The 22,022-nt window shown below is 43.5% G+C and overlaps 1 protein-coding gene across 1 annotated transcript in view; it reads right to left on the minus strand.

Annotated features, from left to right (window-relative positions):
- Window positions 1–1,099: 1,099 nt before the first annotated feature.
- Window positions 1,100–22,022, minus strand: part of cables2b (Cdk5 and Abl enzyme substrate 2b) — a 43,728-nt gene continuing 22,805 nt past the window's right edge. Inside the window, exons 2-10 of the mRNA XM_042005168.1 lie at window positions 20,972–21,067; window positions 16,131–16,208; window positions 14,279–14,387; window positions 14,003–14,171; window positions 12,247–12,344; window positions 8,264–8,370; window positions 8,057–8,176; window positions 4,093–4,177; window positions 1,100–2,885 (exon numbers count right to left, since the gene is read on the minus strand). Coding sequence (XP_041861102.1) covers window positions 2,739–2,885; window positions 4,093–4,177; window positions 8,057–8,176; window positions 8,264–8,370; window positions 12,247–12,344; window positions 14,003–14,171; window positions 14,279–14,387; window positions 16,131–16,208; window positions 20,972–21,067 — 1,009 coding nt within the window. The 3' untranslated portion in view covers window positions 1,100–2,738. The remainder of the gene's footprint in view (window positions 2,886–4,092; window positions 4,178–8,056; window positions 8,177–8,263; window positions 8,371–12,246; window positions 12,345–14,002; window positions 14,172–14,278; window positions 14,388–16,130; window positions 16,209–20,971; window positions 21,068–22,022) is intronic.

The raw sequence follows: 22,022 nt of genomic DNA on the forward strand, positions 1-22,022 counted from the left end.
TAGCTAAAACAACGCTACCAACGCTAGCTAAAACAACGCTACAGACGTTAGCTAAAACAACGCTACCAACGCTAGCTAAAACAACGCTACGGATGTTAGCTAAAACAACGCTACAGACGTTAGCTAAAACAACGCTACTGACGTTAGCTAAAACAAGGCTACCGACGTTAGCTAAAACAACGCTACTGACGTTAGCTAAAACAAGGCTCGTTAGCTCCTTACCTCGTTAGCTAAAACACTGCCAACGTTAGCTAAAACAATGCTACAGACGTTAGCTAAAACAATGCTACAGACGTTAGCTAAAATGTTAGCTTTCTCTTTACATGTTTATTGAAGCAGTATGTGGAAATTATCACAGAATATGAAAGACATTCAAGATAAACATCGTCTCCACAAGAGAAAAATCGTGAATGTGTTTTACTATAATCGAAAGAGAGCAGTTGTTCTTATGTAGTTTCTCATGCGTGCAACTTGTTTTTGTTTAGTGTAGATAAAGGGTGTGTCCCAATCTGCGCACTTCTATACTTCGAACACTACATTTAAGTGCTTAGTGCGCTGACACAGAAATTTGAGTAAAAACTCAGTGCACTAAAAGTACCCGGATGCTGCCCTAAACTCGGCCAAAAATCTAGTGTGAAACGATGGACACTACACGCACTGTTGTACTGTACTGTTGTAAGTATGAAGTTATTCGATCATAATTCTATTGCTATAGGTTCGGTACGTTCATACATGATAGTTGAACCTCCAGATTAAGCACTGTGGGGTCTCTGGCGTAAACGAAATGGTCCTTGATCTGAAACCTGATTAGGAAACACCGCTGGTTTAGAGAACCGGCCCGTTTCGATGGTACCGCTAACTAAGCCTTAGCTGATTGCAGACTCTTATCTAAAGTGATGTACAAAGTACCCATAAAGTACATATAAACATAAATAATATTTGCTTTCATATAAACCGCCATTGTGTGTTCACCGTAGGTCACTGTGGCATCAAACCACCGAGCCAGCAGTGGCACTGAGGAATTTACCGCCTGCGGGCTAGGACGCTGCTGTGGAGAAGGCAGCATGAGAGAAATGTTTTAATGAAAAGTTTTCTGCATCCCTGTTTTAGCCTCTTCGTTACTGCATTTCATATTTTAAATGATGATTTTTAGTATAATCGGTTTCCTGTTGCCAGACGTGAACGGTATCAGTGTAAACACCAATGAAAACAAGTGTATAATGTAAACGACTTAAATTCAGTGAAGATATCTTTGCATATTTAAAAGCTAACAGGTGTGGGGGAGACACACAAAGACACATGAACGTGTGTGCTGATGGTTTCTATTGTTATCAACTGAGGTAGATGAATACGGTATAGGCAATGGTACTTTGTTTTCACAAATTTTTAAAAGGCATTTAATACCATAAAGGTATGACATACAAACACGTACGTGAACGTGATTTTGGAAGAACTAGGACGGATTGTCCTAAAAGATGTATATTAACGGAGCGGCGCTGCCACCAGGCAGCATGTAGGAGGGTCATATATGTTAAAATAAAGAAATAGGCATATGTTCTAACTCATGTTCAGCCCGAGGAGGATCCTGCGTCGGCAAAGTTTACAGGTGGGGTTACGTAAGGAGTAAACAAGAGAAAGTAAAATTAAGAGTTGGAAATTCATTCTGTAAATTAAAGCGGGCAGAAGAATCGCCATCAAATGCTGGTACGTCACTACCAGTAAGTGCAAAACGTTAGTGCTCCATCTAGGTCAGCACTTACCCACGATAGTGTCACTACAGAAGGTAGTGCTTAGTGCGCAATACACACTACCTGCCAGTGCACTCACGTAAGTGTGCGGTTTGAGACACACTCCAAGTTAATGCAGGGATAAACCACAGACTTGTTGGGCAGCCATCTTTACTGGGTGAAGTCAGGGTTGGTGAATTTGCTCCAAACAAGTTGTGTTTGTGTTGTATTTCCGACTGGGAACTTATAAAATCCGACTTCCAACTACAAATCGAACACACCATTAGAACATCTTTTAAGTGTTTGTGGGGGACGTTACAAAGAGGGTTTATTGGGTTCATATTATCTGCAGTAAAATAAAAGTCAAATTAATGACTGATTTTCGCCCTAATTTTCTATACTCTAACTTTTTCTGGAACTTCTGACTGTCTGAAAGGAGCTGTCCTCTTCACACAGGAGAAAAGGACAAAACTAACCAAGGAGGATGAGATGTGGAAGGAACCACTGTATGTTCTCTCACCAGTGAAACAACATACAACTCATGTCCTGGATGTTTCATGATGATCTCAAACCTTCAGTAAAATGATTGTCTTATGCTCATTAATCTTGATTAGGAAGCGACTGTGGGCACATTTAAGGTGTTAAAAGTTGAATTTGTTCCTTTTGAGGCTACAAATATTCATGAATCTTTTGGAGGGGAGGTTGTAAACTGCTCAGCTCGTCTGCGTCTCCTCCCATAAAAACACGCTCACACCTCCAGGGCTGTGATGAACGACGTCTCCGGTCATTCCCACTCGGTCAGACCTGCTAAAGAATCAGACGTCACAGTGTGTCTCTGTCTTGGCGTTGAGGGTGGGGCTTGAAGGCGCTCTGTGCTGCTTTGCCGTTGAGCCAGGCAGTGCTGGCTCATGGCGGTGAGGCTGAACTGAGTGGAGGAAGGTTTCTCGGCAGCCTCAGGCATCATGAGGGATACAGTGCTGGAGCTGGAAGGTGCCGCTGAGCCAGGCACTGCTATACCTGCTGCTGCTGCACCAGCCGTCTGTAATGTGGCATGACATGACTCTCGGGCAGGTAGAGCGCCATCTCCAGGGCAACCAGGATGGTGAACTCAAACGATATGAGCTCCCTCCTGCCGATCCTGAAGCGCTCCTCCAGCTTCTGCAGAGACACAAAGAATCTTCAGAAATCAGCTCAGACTGGTTCAAAGTTTACTGGATTTTATGGTTTTTGTATGTTTCTGCTCAAGAACAACTGACAACCGTGTAGCCTCTGAGGTGGAAGGCGGTCCATGAGGACTAACAGGAGAAATTACTTCATGTCCATTTGTGCAAATTCTGTCATGTTTTGGTCCTCAAAGCCACCGTACTTATCAGTGTTTAATGCACAGACGATTAAAGTGGACCTATAATGATGAGATTAACTTGGCAATCATAAAACTAGGTAATTATTTCAGAATGAGGGAGACTTTTCTCCTGGATTTCCTGAAAGCTGGCTGAGGGCAGGGGAGGGGGATGATGGTGAATGTGGTCAGGAAGCTTCCACAACAAGCACACAAGGAAAACTTTTACAGACATGACGTTTTTGAGCACGTCACCTCAAACTGTCTAAATAAAGTCAGTTAAAGTCATCAGGTGCAACATTACGGATTATGTCGTCTTTCAGTTCTGTAGATTATATTTTCTGCATATATATTAACAGGTGCAGGAAATGTGGTAAAATACCACCAGAGACAGAAAACCTCAGCTGCAAAGATATGTGTGTGTGTGTGTGTGTGTGTGTGTGTGTTTGTGTTCCATTAAACAGAGCCAGCCCAAGGAATAAGCTAACAACATATATGTATATAGGAACCATAACTGATTTAATGAGCCATTCGCAGTTTCACTGTACCGGCCATGTGTACTTTGACTTGCATGGCTAATGTATGTATATATATATATATATATATATATATATATATATATATATATATATATATATATATATATATATATATATATATATATATATATATATATATATACACACATATACATATATACATATACATTATATATATATATTCATTTTTAATCAACCTGTTTATGACCATCACAATCCCATAACTGGGACTGACTTCCTGTTATTTATAACCTCCAGTCTTTGTTGTACATGGCAGTATTAGCGTTAGCTGCTAATGTGGCTGTTTTACTTTGTTCATGCGCAAACTTCCTGCTGCTGGAAAATGACCTTGCAGCTCAGAGGCCCTGCAGGTCCTTTTCCACCTGCTCAGGTAGAATAACCTGACAAACGCTTTACCAAGAGCAACCTGATCTGACTGGCCGGCAGAGGTCACGGCCATGTGTGTGTTTGTGTGTGTGTGTCTTACATCTATGAGGTGTTTGACCTCCTGTTTCTTCAGGTCGCTGCTGATCTTGGCAGCTAACAGGATGCAGGCGGCTGACACCAACTTCCTGTAAAACAACATCAGTGTCAGTGGCCGAGCAGCTCCCAGCAGGAACAGCCCGTCTCTGTCCAGCAGAGGGATTTTATCTGCATGCTAACAGACGGATAAATGAAGGTTTACTTTGTGTTGCTTGTGGCATTCAATGCATTTCAACCCGAGGATCAATGAAAAAAGATGAAATCCACAAATGAAATGTTTTGCTGTTAGAGGCTGAGTTACTGAAAGCAAACACAAGAGGGAGCCACTGGACCACCAGACTGTCCCAGTAGCCTGCAGATCAGCTGACTGCAGGTCCAGATCTGAAGACCATGAAGCACGATGGATGGCTTGTGGATGACACCATCATCGGTCAGGTTAAACGTAATGAGGAGGAAACAGGATCTTTCTTTCTGTTCTGAACAACATCTCCCTCTGGCTGAATGCTGAAGCCTCCCTTTGTAAATAGAAACTAAGAATTTCAGTCATATCAAGTTAATGTGTCAACCTGTTAACATTTAACACGAGTAAAGCTCCAAGATTAAGATATTGTCTCAAAGGAAGGTTAAAAACTAACATTTGTTTTTGCTTGTTCGGGGAATAATCCTCATTTCCAACCTGGACGAATAGAAAACGGGACATTACAGACATTAATATTATTAATTAATATATTAAAATTGATTGATGATAGATTAATGACATTTGATTAAATGATTGAGGATTATAATCGTCCTTAATAAGATTTGGTGCATTTTTCATACATGATATTGTACAACATCCTGATGATTTTACGTCAAACAGCTGAGAGGGTACCTGTCTATTTTAGATTTTTTATTATTTTTTTTAATCAGGGCAGGAAAAAACATGGACATACTTCACATTTTTAGTAACCAGAGCAGAATTTTAACATCTGTAAACAACACTTTACTCAGTTTTTACTTTTGCTGGAAGACAGAATATTGTAGACCAGGTGCTGGGACTGGATAAATCCAGTGGTATTTGCAGTTTATGACCATTTTTTGTTATGAAAATCAGGATTTTTTCCCCTTTAATCTGCACAGCAAACGTCCCCCCACCCATCTCCCACAGAGACAAACACATGCACACACCCAGCATCCAGCAGCTAGAAGGAGGAGCTCATTCCTCAGGTACGGGGCTTCAATTGTTGGGAACTGGTTCGGTTTTATGACCTCAGACTCAGAACAAGTAACAACACATTGCAGAATTAATTTAAAGGCTGTTCATATCAAATATAGCAGAGCAACTTATTTCATGTCCTCAGCAGAGATGCTGCTGAGTGGGAGGAATGACTGCAGTCAACTGAACCAACACGACGGAGTTTCTCTCGGTCGTCTGAGTATTTAGTTTATTTCAGTAAACTGTAGGTTATAATGGAGCCTGATGACGTAAACATCAACTTTCAGGACCAGGACTCCAACATGTTGATGTTTAGTTCTTCAGAGTAAAGTCCCTCCACTTTTTTCTGAGAGGACTGGCTCTGCCCAGTCTCCTCCTCGCCAAAGCCAGGTCTCTCACCAACAAACTGGATGAAATCCGTCTGAGGATCGTCTCACGTAAGACTGACAGCAGTGTGGCTTCTTCACAGAGACCTGGCTGAACAACAATATCCCTGACGCAGCGGTGGAGCTAGCAGGGCTCTCTGTTCCATGCCTACCGGACTGCAGCTTTGGTGAGAACAAAACAGGTTTGGTGCTGTACGTTCACAGCTGGTGGTGAACAGCTACAAACATTACTGGAACCTTCTGCTCCCCCGACCTGGAACATCTGGCAGTGAAGCGCAGATCGTTTAAACTGGTTAGAGAACTCAGCTCAGGCGTGATCATAGCGGCCTACATACCACCACAAGCTAATGCTAAGTTAGCGCTGGAGGAGCTGTACTGCCTGATCACCGTGCAGATGGATGCTAATCCAGATCCGGCTGTGATCGAGGCTGGGGACTTTAACCACGTGGAATTAAAATCTGTCCTCCCCAAATTCCACAAATTCATAAACTTTATGACAAGAGACTTTAATATATTGGAGTAGGTGTATTGGAACATTCCAGGAGCATAAAAGGCTGCAGCCACTCTTCACCTCGGGATGTGGAGCTGATCCCTGCCTACAGACCTCTGATCTGGACCAAACCCACCACTAAAACCATTCAGGTCTGGACTGAGGAGGTTTCCTCAGCCTTACAGGACTGCTGTGAACACACAGACTGGGGAGTGTTCAAAGAGGACGCTGATCTGGAGGAAAACACGTCATCTGTGCTGTCCTATGTTAGCTTCCGCACTGATGCTGTCCCACCCACAAACACAATCACAGTTCTTCCCAACCGGAACCGTGGGTGGACCGCACAGTCCGGTTTCTACTGAAACCGGACACTAAAACTGTGTGCAGACCAACTGGTAGAAGTTTTCCTGGACATCTTCAACCTGCAGCTTTCCACAGTTCCTGTCTGCCTGAAGTCCTCCATCATTGTTCCTGTGCCCAAAAAAAATAGCATTACCTGGTTCAATGATCACCGCCCCTTCGCTCTCACCCCAGTCATCATGAAGGGTTTTCAGCGGATCTTCCTAAAGCATATCAATGACCCCACCCCTGCCGGCCTGGACAGTCTGGAGTCTGCCTACAGTGAGAACTGTTCTATGGAGGATGCTGTCTCCATAGCACTTCACACGGCCCTGACTCACCTGCAGCATCCCAACACCTGTTAGGATGCTGTTTGTGGACTTCAGCTCAGCCTTTAACACCGTTCTCCTGGACCTGCTGGTCCTGAAGCTCCACAACCTGGTCTGCCAGCATCACTCTGCACCTGGATCAGGGACTTCCTCACCAACGGTCCAGGTGGTGACGAAGTCAGCATCTTCACCAATGATCCTCAACACTGGAACGCTGCAGCGTTGTGTGCTCGGCCCCGCCCTCTTCACCCTCTTCACACAGGACTGCTCTGCCATCCACCCACCATCATGGTTGGGAAGTCTGCAGACGATCCCACAGTGGTGGCTCTCATACCCAACAATGATGAGATCCACTACAGAGAAGAGGTCCAGAGTCTCACAAAATACTGTTCCAGGAACAATCTGGTTCTTATCAACAAGACCAGGGAGGTCGTAGTAGATTCCAGGAGGTCCAGGAAGACTGAGCATGCTCCTCTCTGCATCCACGGAGAGGCAGTGGAGCGTGTGGACAGCATGAAGTTCCTGGACATCCACATTTCCTCTGACCTCTCCTGGACTGTGAACACTTCCCACCTGGTGAAGAAGCCCAACAACGGCTCTTCTTCCTCAGGAAGGTGGAGCGGACGGGTGAACTTCTACAGAGCCTCCATGGAGAGCATCCTGTCTCAGTGTGACGGTACGGCAGCTGCACAGGACCAGAGGAACTTAGCCCGGCTGGTGAGGACAGCTCAGGGGATTGTAGGCCGCTGTCTACCAGATCTGGACTCCATCTACACCGCCCGAGTCCAAAAGAGGGCCAGACGCATTGTAGCTGACCCCACCCACCTGGGCAACGCCCTGTTTGTACCGCCTCCATCAGGAAAGCTGGACAGCTGCTTCTCCAGAGCTGTGGAAGCAGTAGTCCCCATGTAGTTCAACATTTACACCCCCCTACAGTACTCACACACACCCACCCAACCCTCCACATCCACGCACACTGAAGATTTACACCTTCTCAGACACACACACACATACAGAGCTCCATCCTTGCACCAGGATGCACTTTATCCACCCTGCCGCCGTGTTTACTGTATGAGACAGAGCTGATTTATGTTTGAATAGAACATAATTAAACAGATTGTCAGGAAAAAAAAAAAAAAACTCAGAAGTGAAGAATCTTATCGCGCTCTGAACTCTGACCAATCAGACTGCAGTATTCAGGCGCCTCAAAGAGCAGCCTCAGTACCAACCTGTTCTGTTTGTTGAGTCGCCCCTGCAGCACCAGCTTCTCAAAGTAGACGAAGGACATGGCGATGCTGACGGGCTGCAGACCGCAGTCCTCCCCGACTATCCTCATCTCCCTCTTCAGACTGAAACACATCATCGCAGATCAAACTTAGTTCCAGCTTCTAGAGAATTCACGGTCACATTTAGCTGATGAAATTTAAAGACTTTACCTGCGAATTTTGCTGAGCGTGAGCTTAATGTGGGGAAACTTCTCCTTAAAAGTCTCGTTCATGTCTTTCTTCAGGTCTGATGGTTTCACGTACTCTATAACGGTCGTCTGGAGGCAAAAAGAGGAGAAAGAACAGACAGATGAAGAACAGATAAATACAGTAAATGTAAATGATCACATGAGGATGTAAACAATGATGGAGGAAATCTTTCCCTCTGATTCTCTCATCATTCATGCTGCTGTTTTCGCTTCTCTCCGGTTCTGTAATGACAGCGGACTGAAAACATGGTGGCCTGGGTCAGACTTTATCAGGGGGTCATAGAGTAAGAAAGGATATGATTGTGTTCCTCTCTCTAACACTGCTGTGATAACTGTTCTCACATTAGAGAGACACGAGAAATAAAACATCGTTACATTAATAATCTGGATCGATGAGTGGAAGAGGGTGGTCTACCGTGGTAGAATGGATCCTTGTGTCTGATGCTGGGGCTGGGGTCTGTCTCCCCCTGATCTGTGTCCTTCCTGAGGTGGCACCTGGCTCTCAGATTTAAAAAGTGGCCACTCCTCTAAGTTCACCCCTAAACATAGCAGCAGATCTACAACAGAACTGTCCAGACCTCAACCTGACTGACCTGAAGAAATTGGGCCAAGCTTTGAATTTAAAGAACTAGAAGAAGTCATACTTTCTTCTCGTGCTACTGTCTATTCCTGCTCTTCTACTTATTTCTTTATTCTATATTAAACTTTGAGAACTGATGAAAACTCTGGTTTGAATTCTTTTTGTTTCAGATTTATTCTGTCTGAACGAGGACTTTTCTGTACAGTCTGAGTGACTGCAGTCAGCTGAGCAAAGCACATCAAATCCACGGTGTTCTGAAGTAATTCAGCCTCATTTTTTTTATGTGAAACTTAGGAAATCAGAGTTTAACATGATTTAAAGGCTGGTGTGTGTTCGTACAGTGTGTACCAGTGGAGGCAGTCCTCACTGTTCTCTTCTAAAGCTGTTTGTGGGTTAAATGAGACTTAGAGTAAGTGGTGACAACGCACACACAGTAAGAACAGTGACAAAGCAGCCCACCTCACACTAATCTCTACAGAATTAAGTAGCAGCGTACAGTGTGTGTGTGTGTGTGTGTGTTCTCAGTATTAATTCATCTTAGTAAAGCTGCAGCCTGTCAGGTAATTATGCTAATGTAAGGAAGCTCTGTGTGTGTTCTCCTGGTGTAGTTCCTGTCTCCTTGATGATCTAGATCTACTTCACATCACCTGGAGGTCAGAATCCTTCACACAACAAACAAACATCCTAATGCAACAAAATCTTCTTCAATTAAAGGACAAAATCAAGGTTTTTGTCTTTGGAGCCACAGCTAGAAGGTAAAAAGGCCCAAATAACGTATGTAACAAACCAAGCCAGAAACCTGGACCATCCTGGACTCCACAACCATTTAATGTAAGTCTAACATGCTGTTAACTACTCGAATCAGACAGGAGAACAAACTGGCTCTAACGTGGAGTGAAAGGCCCGATACACAACGCTGGAGGTAGAGAAAGATCTCAGAGTGTGGAGTTTAACACAAAGACACCTCACTACTCAGGGAGTTGGGTCGTCATTGTGCAGCGTTTCCTTAACCAGCAGCTGTATTAAATAGAGCACATCAAACACCAGACGCTGCATTTAATGGCAGAATGATCAGGACAGAGCCTCAGACTGGACAGTAAATAAAACAAAGAGTGAAATGAGTAACATGTAACATGGACCCTGGAGGACAGGAAGAAGGTGTTGGGTTGGTCTTTGGATCAAACTGAAGGTGATTTGTGTGGTGCAGATCAAATCCAAATCTACAAGATCAGAGCTTAATAGCGAGCACGTTGAAGGCGGTCAGAGGTGCTTCGGAGACGATGGAACGGACCCGGAGGAACGAAAGCTGACACTGTATTAGCCAGACAGGGCCCTGCTCAACATCTACATGCTGCCTCCCACTGAGATGAAGAAAAACAACTAAACATGTTACCACAGTTATGCTGTTAACACACAGATCTACATAACCAGCTAAGCAGGAGACTAGAGTCCGATCCAGACTCGGATCAACTGCACCGAATAAATTAAAGATCAGAAAGAAGATTAAAAGTCAGTTCTCAGCTTCAAACATAAAGTTCAAAACTACCAACCAAGCCGGAAATCTGGGAGAAGTCCTGGACTCAGACCTGGGAGTAGTCCTGGACTCAGACCTGGGAGCAGTCCTGGATTCAGACCTGGGAGTAGTCCAGGACTCAGACATGGGAGAAGTCCTGGATTCAGACCTGGGAGTAGTCCTGGGCTCAGACCTGGGAGTAGTCCTGGACTCAGACCTGGGAGCAGTCCTGGATTCAGACCTGGGAGTAGTCCAGGACTCAGACATGGGAGAAGTCCTGGATTCAGACCTGGGAGTAGTCCTGGGCTCAGACCTGGGAGTAGTCCTGGACTCAGACCTGGGAGTAGTCCTGGACTCAGACCTGGATTTTAGCAGTTATATTAAAACAGCTGTGAAGTCGGCCTGTTATCACTTAAAGAACATCTGGAGGATTAAAGGACTGATGACTCAGCAGGATTTAGAAAAACTGGTCCACATTTATCTTTAGTAGACTGGACTACTGTAAAACTGTTCTCACAGGTCTCCCTAAAAAGTCCATCAGACACCTGCAGTTAATCCTCACTAAGACCAGGAAGTAGATCCTAGAACTCCAGTCCTCACTAAGACCAGGAAAGTAGATCCTAGAACTCCAGTCCTCACTAAGACCAGGAACATAGATCCTAGAACTCCAGTCCTCACTAAGACCAGGAAAGTAGATCCTAGAACTCCAGTCCTCAGATCTTTACACTGTCTTCCTGCTGTTAGTTTACAAAGACCTGAATGGTTTAAGACCAGAATCCATCCAGGATTTTCTGGTATTATGAGCCAACCAGATCCCTCAGGTCATCTGGGTCAGGTCTACTTTCTGTTCCCAGAGTCAGAACTAAACGTGGAGAGGCAGCGTTCAGCTTTTACGCTCTTCACATGTGGAACAAACTCTCAGAAACCTGCAGGTCTGCTGACTCAGCAGTTTTACATCAGAGTTAAAAACTATTCTATTTGCTGCCTTTTATCAGAAAGCTGTTAATTCCCCACACTGAAAGTTAATTTCTATTTTATCTATTTTATTTTTCCTGTTTTTATTTATTTCTTTTAAAGTTTGTTTTTAAATCACTTGTTATGGCTCCCCGCCGTGATGCTTTTAATGTTTTATGTAAAAGTGTCTCGTACTTGAAATGTGTAGTAGAAGTAAACTTACATTGCCGTATCCTGTGACAGGATGAGCCAAAAAACATGAATAAGATAATAATTCTGGCTATAACAGAGTAGTCAGCAGTCTCCAGGTCTGAACCACATTAAGATGTTGTGGGAGCAGCAGAACCATGGGAGGTGAAACCTGAACACATCTTGGAAAAGAACTACAGGTAGAGCAGAGAAGGTAAATGTGGAGCATTCAGCAGGAAACAGCTGCTGACGGAGATCTCTGCAGACTTAAAGGATCTGTTGCTGATGTCTGGAGTCGTCAGTTGGGTCAGAAGCTGTGATGGCATCACAAGAATCCTAGACGGGCGCGGTGAGGAAGCAGTGGCTCTTCAGCACACATGATCATCAATAAACAGCTTCTACCAGGGCTTTTTGTGAAGATGATTGGGGCTTAATAAACATCCCGGATCCAAATCAGAGTGTCCTGCTCTGGACTGTACAAGGATGGATAAGCCGAGACACGGGAGTCCTGAGATAAAAACACCTGCAGCAGCATCACATCAACACTCCAGCCATCTGTCGTCTGACACTAAGTTCATTAAAGGTGTCGAACAGCCTGCAGAGCTGTGGATGAGGCGCGAAGCGACACTGCAGCTAATCCCAGAACACTGACATGAGAAGATTCTGTACCAGGAGCATTTTCACACGAGAGATAAATCTGTTTTCCTACCATGTAGGAGGCGAAGATCAGCACCCGTTTGTGTTTCCCACAAGGCCACTGGGGGTCACTGAGGAGGTTGGGGTCATAGTCCGTCACGTCTTCCACACCTGAACCAGACAAAGACAGTGAACCCAGCAGAATCACACATGTTCCAGTCAGATAGAACACCAGCCGGCAGATATACCTGCCAACACACACAAACACACACAGAGGGGAAGCAAAGGCTGCAGCTTTGTAGCAAACCCACAGATCAGGGAGTTGTTTCATCATCTTGTAGTGTTTGCATGTTGCAGATCACAGACGGAGCTCGGACCTCAACATCACTGAAGTCTGGAGAACTATTCCTGAAGACTACTTAGAAAGTGAACAAACACTGTTTCCTCTGGCTTGGATCAGGTTTAAAGTTGTGTAACTGGAGCTGACAAAGTTACTATGATATAACATTGTTCTGTACACTATTTACCCTCCATCTTGCTGTTTGGCCTCATTCAGGGCAGAACTGTGACGTCTGTCTCCCTTGATGATGTAAAAGATCAGATATGCATCCAGTTGAGGTCCTGTCCACTCCGGGACGAGTTTAGCTGATTCTGCTTCAGGTGTTTATCGTCTGGATGTTTCTGGAGTCTGAAACCGCTGAGCTTCTAAAACAGCCCCCAAAGTAAATATCTCAGCGAATGCCAGCCTTTACCTCCGCCTGAACAACCAGACGTATATGAAGGAATCATCCAGAGCTCTTTCACGCCACCGGCTGTCAGTGCTCACACAAGTACTGTGTTACACACACTGTTTAAATAAAGTTAAAAAAACAACTAACATCAGACCAAATGAACACAATGGCAGCTTGGTCCCCATCAATAATAAAATCCGGTGAGGATGAGTTCATCTGTGTGTTTGGATTGAGTAATTTCTCTGTTCCAACACGGAACCAAGCAGTAAAACATACATGTTGTTTTCGTCTCGTGCTGACGTGGTCCACACATAATCCTGTTTGGAAAGTGATGATATTGGGGAATCTTTACGACTGATCAATCACAACGTTTAATACTGTGATTTATTTTTGAAATGAAGTCATTGTGACTTCTCTCATATGGACACAACGCATCCGCCAGCTCCTACTTCAACCATGAAAACTGAATCCTGACCCTAAAACATTAGAATTAATATGTTTCCATGGCAACGAAAGGCAGCGTGGTTGGTGTTGGTGTTCAGTCACATTTTTGTCCCCATGCTGTAAAAAAACCACACAGCTGTGTTGTGTTAATGAAAGGATCCGGACTGGAGGCTAATCGGGGCTCTGTGTCTAAACACCCCCCCACAGTGAGAAAGGATGTGACACACAGGGTGCACATACGTGTTTAGAGGCATTTAAACACATGAGGCCGAAGCTGCAGCACAGCTGCTTCATCTCTCCATCCTGTGTTTGTCTTCTCTTCAGCTCATCGGTCTTTTTTCTCTGTGCTCTGATTGGTCAGCTGCAGCCCCGCCTCCCCTTCCTGGATAAATCCTTTCTTATATCTCAATTCAAGGAAAGGAGTCAGCTGGGTGATAAGACTTTAATGTCCTGAAAGTCCTGATGCTTGAAGATAAGAGCTTTAAGTCCCAGATTTTCCATTTTAACATTGATACAAAAGTAAATCCTGGAACTAAAACTTCCACAGAGACGTTAGATTTGTGGCAGCCAATGAGATAAAAGTAGATCACAGACGTTCGTTTCATTCACCATCCTGGAGAAAGCATTATAAAATTGTTTGTGTGTGTTTTTTACCCAGGTCCAGCCCCACGGTGCTGTTGAGCCGGCTGGGTGGGTAGCTCCTGCCTGGCATGCTGTGGGTGCTCCTGGACACGGGGATCTGCAGCGTCAGGTCGCTGGTGGACGACGGCTTCTGCCTTACCAGAGCGTTGGTGGGGTAGAGGAACTGGGCGTACGACACAGACTGACAGAGAGAGAGAGATGGAGGGAGGGAGGAAATGAACACAAAAGGTACCAAACGAGAAATGTTAATAGCAGGTGAGCAATAACTGCACGTGGGGGGTTACCTACCCTGCCGTAGATGTCCAGGTGGAAACCTTCCAGGCCTGGCAGCATCTCCAGGGTGGTGGAGATGTTTCCAGAGGAGTGTCTCCTCCTGGGGTGGCTTAACATTGGGTCACTAAACACAGAGGAGAGTTTCATGTGTGTGACTGCAGGCTGAAAACACACACTTCAATCATTTATCTCCCGTTTCCATCTCAGCATCATCCCAAACCCAGACTCTTCGTCTGACTAGTGATGCTCCGTCTGCTCGACTCCGTATCTACTAACCGATGTTCTAGATGTTTGTTTGACTTATTTTATTTGTGTACTTTTGATGTTTGTATTTGTGTAATATGAGTTTAAGTCTCTGGTTTTGAGTCGGTGGGTGGACCGACTAGTTGACAAAACCGTTTTTGTTTTGCTTTTATTTTTTACAGAACTTTGAGCTGCGCAATGTATGAAAACTGCTTTATACATAAAACTGATCCGATCGGACTTCATGAGTTTATGAAGTGCTGCGAGCGATGATTTGATATGTTGTGTCTGCATGGCCTGTCATGTGACCACACCAACCAAGGCCTTGCTGTGTCACATGTGCATCAGGTGCGGGTCCAGTGGCTTCATGAGGATTTGAAGGGGCGGGGCTTGTCATCGCGTTGCTTTAAAATGACACTAACACAGTCACTAACGCAGCTGCATAAGCATCTTTTTGATTTCCTACATTACCCATGTAAGAGCTTCTGATATTACAGAATAGTTTTTTTTTTTATTTACGTTCTATCATCATCTTGTGTTACCTAAATTAAAGTAACCTGAGAGCTGGACTTTGTGGTTTATATTAAAAACATCTCACACAGAGCCAGCTGATGGTACTCTTTGGATGCTTCTAGATGTTTGGAAGCAGCAAGTTGTTTTCACAGCAGTGAAAAAATCAAAGTGATTCAGTGTTTAACAAGGACCCCAACGTTTGATAGGAATCCAACCAAACATCAGCAGTACTATTAACTGGAAACCTTAAAGCAGGGTTGTCCAGATCTGGTCCTGGAGGGCTGCAGCCCTGCAGGTTTTACATGTTTCCCTGCTCTTACACACCTGATTCAGATGAAGGGGAGCATCTAAAACCTGCAGGGCACCGATCTGTACAAGGTGATTAGCTGTAGATGGTGTGGAGGCCGAGGACCACGCCATTAAATTAAGTTATTTTTAAAAGTGGTGTGCAGAAGGCCAGACACCGTCTGCAGCTCCTCAGATGACGGAGACACTTTAAGCTCCCACTCATGGTGCTTAGGAACTTTTACACCTACTGAGAGCATCTTGTGTGGGAGCATTGCTGCCTGGATGGGAGACTGCACTGTGCATCAGAACCACCCTTCCCAGCCTGCAGGACATTATGTAAAACACTGCAGGTTCAGGAGTTAGAGGATCCCTCTGCAGCCCAGCCGTCCTGGACACTCGCCACCGTCATCAGGCCAACGAGCTACATCTGAGAGGATGAAGACGAGTTTCTTTCCACAGGCCAACTGTTTGCTTAATCAGCATAGAATTCTTGCACAATTTGCACGACTCCTGCACACACTACACAGAAACCCCCCAATATCTTCAATTTTATATCTTATTGCTTTTTCCTGCACATTATAATTATTATGTGTGGTTATTTGTTCAGGTACAAAAACATTTCACTGTAAACTGTACGATGTACAAATCTTATAACAACAATTATTATGTGCTTTATGGCTCTAGCAAAGAGCAGCACGGCGGGAACTTCATCCAGAGCTCCCCTTCCTCCTCATCCCCTCGCTCATTTTCTCCGTCTCACAGAAGAAACAGACTTCTTCCAGGTTTTAATCTCTCAGGTGTGTGTTTGTGTGTGTGGGATTACCTGAGGTAGAAGCTCTCTCCGTACGGTAGGACAGAGAAGGCGGCACACAGAGACCTCTTAGCGCAGATGAGAACAATCCTGAAAGATAAAACAAACACACCCGTTGGTTGTGACGTCTGAACATCCGTCCACTCGACTCGGCAGAACTCAGCTGGGCCACGACGAGGCCAACCCCGTCTTTTTTTTCATTAATTGCAGGGATCTCCCTAAATGACCTTTCGGCCCTGCATCAAGCCAGAGTGTTAAACAAGGCTCGTTTAATCCTTACAGACCAAAGCCACCCGTTGGCTCATGAATTTCTGCTGCTTCCATCAGGGTGCAGGTACATCCTACCAAGATGTAGGACTAACAGACACAAGTATTCTTTTGTCCCTGCAGCCATTGCCCTGTTGAATAAGGAGTTTTAATTTTTATTTATTTAGTTATTTTTAAACGTATTATTTTTATTATAGTCCTTTTAAATACGTTGTGTTATTGTGTGTTTGTGACTGATTGTTTTTTGACTGCTGGCTGTACAACAAATTGCCCTCAAGGGATAATAAAGATTCCTTGAACCTTGAACCTTCCTCACCAGCAGCACAGAGATGATGGAGGACTCCATCTTCTCCACATCAGCTGGAGGGAATCATTGACACTGAACACTGGACTTCCTGATGACTGGAGTCCGACCTGAGAGCACTACGGAGCGGATGGAAGGAGGAATGATATGACTGGATAAAGACTAATGAGGTGAAGCTGACACCTGTGTCTTGTATTTATCCTGATTAACCTCATCAGACATGAAGACACAACGTATGAAGAGCAGTTTATTCTCATTTAAATAAATAAAAACTTAAGAATAAATATTCCATGAAATTAATATGACAATGAAATGAATAAATAATGAAAAAATAATTTTTTCAGTTATTTATATATATATAGATATATATATATATATATATATATATATATATATAAAAAATATATATATATATATATATATAAAAAATATATATATATATATTTTTTTTTTTTTTGTTTGTTTAATGATTTTATTTCATAACGGTACTTCGATTTATGTGACAGCATTAATTAAATTAACTGAATTAATTGAAGAAACAACATAAAATACCTTTATACAATAAGAATAATTAAAGTAAAGTAAACCACTAAAAAGTCTACTTTTTTTCCCATTCATTTCACTGGCATATTTATTTATTTAATGGAATATTCATTCATTTATTTAATAAATTATTAATAAAACGACTCCTCATACTGATGAAAGGCACGGGGCCAAAACACATCGTGCAGCATCATGATTCAAATGTGAGAAATTTATTTTATTAGTTTATTTTAGACGTTTACAATCCAGCCATTGAATCAGCCAAAGATCAACCAGTGAGCAGAAAGTTCCATGTGTGTTTGAAAAAAACTTATTTACCTGTATACCTGTATACATATACCTGTATACCTAATATTTTTTCTCCTGAAAGCCAAGACTTGAGAGAACGATGAGATGAGAAAAGGTTTGGTCACTGTTGATCTGTGTGTTATTTCTACAAAGTTCTGTTAGTAATAAATTCTGTTTTCTTCTTCTGGTCGGCCTTTATGCTGCTATATCTATTCATACATTCATTTTACATCATTTTACCTCCCAGTCTGACAGCTGAGGCTGGAAACATCATATATCAGATATGACTGGGATTAAAAGCTTCAGTTTCTACATAAAGTTTTATATAAAAAAATGGGAAAAACGGATTAAAAGTTTTAAGGGTTAAATAAGAAAATTGAGGGAATCCCTGTTTATAGGGTCACACTGTTTACTACGAGCTCAGCATCGGCTGTTATATTGAGCTTCGCTAAAGACGATACGTGTGTGCGTGTTTTCTTCTAGCAGTTTCTCTGGAGGATTAACCCACGTGGAGCAGAGTCTGCAGCTCTGCTCGCCTGGTTTCTGTCTCAGGAGAAAATTGTTTATGCTCATTATCTGAGACTGAAGGGCCAAAGAGTGGAAAACACACAGACATTTATCTCAGAGCTGATCCTAAAACAGTTCAATACGGCTGCACCGGGAGACCTGCCATCACTGACACAGAAGGACCTCTGGATGTCTGCCTTTTCCTCCAGTCACATAAGAAACTCTGGATTTAGAGGAGACATCTTAGATTAATGAAGAGACCTGATTTGAGCTCCTTCATACGGGTCTTTGACATCAGACTGAAAGTTTTACCATATAAAAGGCAGTAAACCAGAAAGATCTGGTCATTTTTATAGGACTGATTTAATTCTGGACAACAGGTTCAATAATTTAGCAGATTTTAATCCTAATCTCTTAATAACCTGCCCTGTGGCTCCAAGTCATGATTTGGGATTGAAATGATCATCTGAAGGGTCAGAAGCAGGAGGTGAAGGAAGCACAGCAGTAAAAGATAAGTAAGCTGCACAGCGTTTCCCAAACAGATAATGAGCTTAAATGTGCTGCTGCTGGCGAGTGTGTGTGCTGGAAAGACACGCAGACACACATGTTGATGCCTGAGAAAGCAGAGAGCAGGAAGTCACCAGGGAGCTCAGTGGAAACAGGACTCAGCTCAGCCGGACACGTCTTGTTTCATAGAACAGGGGAAATCATCCCATATTTATCTAAACAATAAGCCAGAATGGCCCCGCTGAGAACTGAACCCGCATCCCAGAGGTTGGATCTACTGAGCGAAACTCGGGAATTAAAAATAAATAATAGGTTTAGTTGCTAATCAGCATTCAGGTGTGTAAATCCAAGAAGGAAAGACATCTAAAGTAAATTTTTCTGCTCATCGATGTGCAACTAACTGTTTGTTTATTGGTTTATTTTTCAGGGACAATGTACACTAATAAACATGACTGAATGTACCAAAGTTAGCCAAAGGAAGGGCTGGCCGATCGCTCGATCGTGCTTAACGATCACAATAAATTTCTGGTCGATCCCCGTGATCAGCTGTGAGCTTCTATCATACATGACGGAAATGTGAGTGACAACAGCCAATAAGAGTCGACCTTTTCCTGCTCCACTTCCATAAGATGCTGGAGAAGCTGAAGCTAGGCGATCAGAATGACAGACATGACATCGGAGTTATCCTCCGAAGATGAGGTCACAGGGTATGTCAGCGACTGGTGCCCTCAAAAAGCAGCAACACAACAAATCTGTTTAATCATTTAAAGGAAAACCACCAAACTGATTATACGGAAAGCATGAAAATGCGAGCACAGTCCGCACAGCCTGCCAGTTTGGCACGAAGTAGACCTAGCATTAGCCTTACTGGCAGTGTGGCCACAAGACCAAAACAGCCGTCAATGGCGTCATCATTTGCAGCCATTGTGCTGGATGAGCAGCATTCAAAGAGGAGCAGAACTTTTGCTTCAGTTCGAATTACACAGGGCGTTTCAGGGGAACCTTTATTCAGGTGTGTTTACATAAACATCTATTAGTGCACGCTAACGTGGTCAACAATATGTTTACAGGCAAAAACATTCTGCAACTACTGTATGCAGCTACTACTGCATATACTGCAGGCAGTATGTACTGCATGCAGTATATGCAGTAGTAGCTAAAAAGTAGAAGCAGAAAAATCTCACATAGGGACAAAGTAATTACTGATGCTATTTAAAAAATACAAATCTGACAGCATCTGTGTGAAAGAAGCTGATTTGGGGAGTGTTGTCACATCGATGAACCAGATCCACAAATAAACTTTATCCTTATTCATGAAGATTCTGATAATAATCTTATTTAATTTGCTTTATTTACTTTATATATTAGTAAAATGTAAAATCTCTAGTTTCTTTAGTTTTCAGGGCAGATGTTTTAAAACTGTCTGTATAAAAAAAAAAAAGATCAGACAATATGAAAAAATATATCTGTATGTAACATACTGCCCAGCCCCAAGTCATGACTAAGTTTTTTACATGCCCAAATTTTCAGGTCTAGACGGAGGACTTTTCTCTCCCTGAAGGTCTGTCTATGTATTCTGTGTTCATTCCTTCATTAAGGCTCATTTGTGTGGATGAGAAAAGGAAAATGAAAAATGCAGAAGCAACGCAGCCTGTAGAGCTAACAGTCTCCTTTCATTAGCCGCTTGTCTGTGTAACTTACACCCTGTCAGGAAGGACAGGAATAGATAACAAGAGGAAGAGTTGAGCAGATTGACGTCGTCCAGGCTCCGTCAGCTGAGCCAAACGCTCGCTTCCCCTCCTGATTCAGAGTAAAGGCTGCACACATGTGCAAGGTTATTGAGCCATAACAGGATGAGTTACGAGCCCGGGAGCCTGCAAACAGGCATCAACCTAAAGAATCCCTCAAGTTCTAAAGATAGGCAGGAAGAATAGATGACTTGGTAGTTGTTGGTGATTTGGGGGTGGAGTCCACCGTCATTGGATGACAGTGACTTACTGCTGGAAAAGTGGCTCTCAGCGAGGTTAAAAACCGCCCCTGAAGGCTCATAGCAGTCTCTACATGCTGCATTCCTGAACTTCAGCTCATTTTCTTTGTCGGACGTGAGCCGGAGCCTGAACTCCTGACAACACAGACACCGCAGTCGAAAACAAACAAAAACTTAATGAAAGAAGTAGAAAAGCCGTAGCTGCTGTGTGAGGCTAAAGCAGCTGTTCTCTCCCTTCAGATGCTGACCAACACCATCCATACCTGGATGTCTGCTTGGCCGGAGCAGTGGAACAATGGCTGCTATTTACAACCCTTACACACATGCACACATTAAAAATAAGACAGGTTAAACACTGTGTAAAACACAAAGAAAAACAGGAGACAGGACTGGACCTGTCTGAGCAGAGTTTGCATGAAGTGTGCAGCAATATTCGTGCACGTGTCCCACCTGCTGCCTCTTGTGTCGTACTGTTTCATGTTTTTGATGAAGTGGATCTTCTTGGTATGTCGAGGTCTGGGAGAGCCGCCGGAGAGGTTGCGAGTCCTGCACACATAAATAAAAACACATAAATATTAAAGAGGAGTTAAGCTCTACCTGTAGGGATATCACACACACACACACACACACACACACACACACACAGTAAAATATGCTTATTCTCTCAAAAATGAGGCCTAAAGTCAAAGAGGACAAAGCTGAGTGTGATGTATAGTTGGGTGTAAGCAAGCTTGATCATCAAATGATATATTTTTTCATAAATATATCATTCATATGATCCATCAGTCAGCTTAATAAAAGATTTCATATAACACACACATGAATTTCATGTCATGTGTGCTAAATGCAGAATGAACTAAAGCTTTGCCAAAATAACTATCAGTGTGTTTTAAAACAGTTTCACTATTTGATGGTACTTTCCTCATGTGTAACTGGGTGTTAACCTCATTTTCCACTGGACTGATTGGCTAACATCGAATAAAAAGCATGTTAGTGTCCACAGTGTCCTCATCCACTGTTTCCCACACACAGACCAAAGTGTGGCGGAGTGCCACAGAATTAATCTCAACCTAAAAAACAACGCGCTAACAGCGGTAACTAATTCATGCAATTAATCGCGTTAAAATTTTTAACGCATTAAGCGCATGGGCGGCATGACCAGCCCAATACAGCCGTCATTTCTCTGTTATGACGGTGGGACGTGGAGGCGTCTGGAGGCCAGATGAGCCGGCTGGCTGCATGGGTTGATCTGAGTCGATGGAACAACACATGGGCGTTGCCCCTGTGGAGGATAATGGTGTTTTAAAACACACACTTTCCTGGAGAGAGGGTTCAACACCTGCACTTTTCTCTAAAAATGGCCGCTGTGGTCCCCTCTGCCTGCGCCTCCTCCTCCTCCCTGTCCTGTTCCGTGATCAGCTGATCGTTTTTTCTGTCGCTAGAGATGCTTCTTTGATGCTTTTTAAATCCAGTAAAGCACTCTGTGATACGTTTTATTGTG

Source organism: Melanotaenia boesemani, chromosome 13 (genome assembly GCF_017639745.1).
Source record: "Melanotaenia boesemani isolate fMelBoe1 chromosome 13, fMelBoe1.pri, whole genome shotgun sequence".
Lineage (NCBI taxonomy): Eukaryota > Metazoa > Chordata > Actinopteri > Atheriniformes > Melanotaeniidae > Melanotaenia > Melanotaenia boesemani.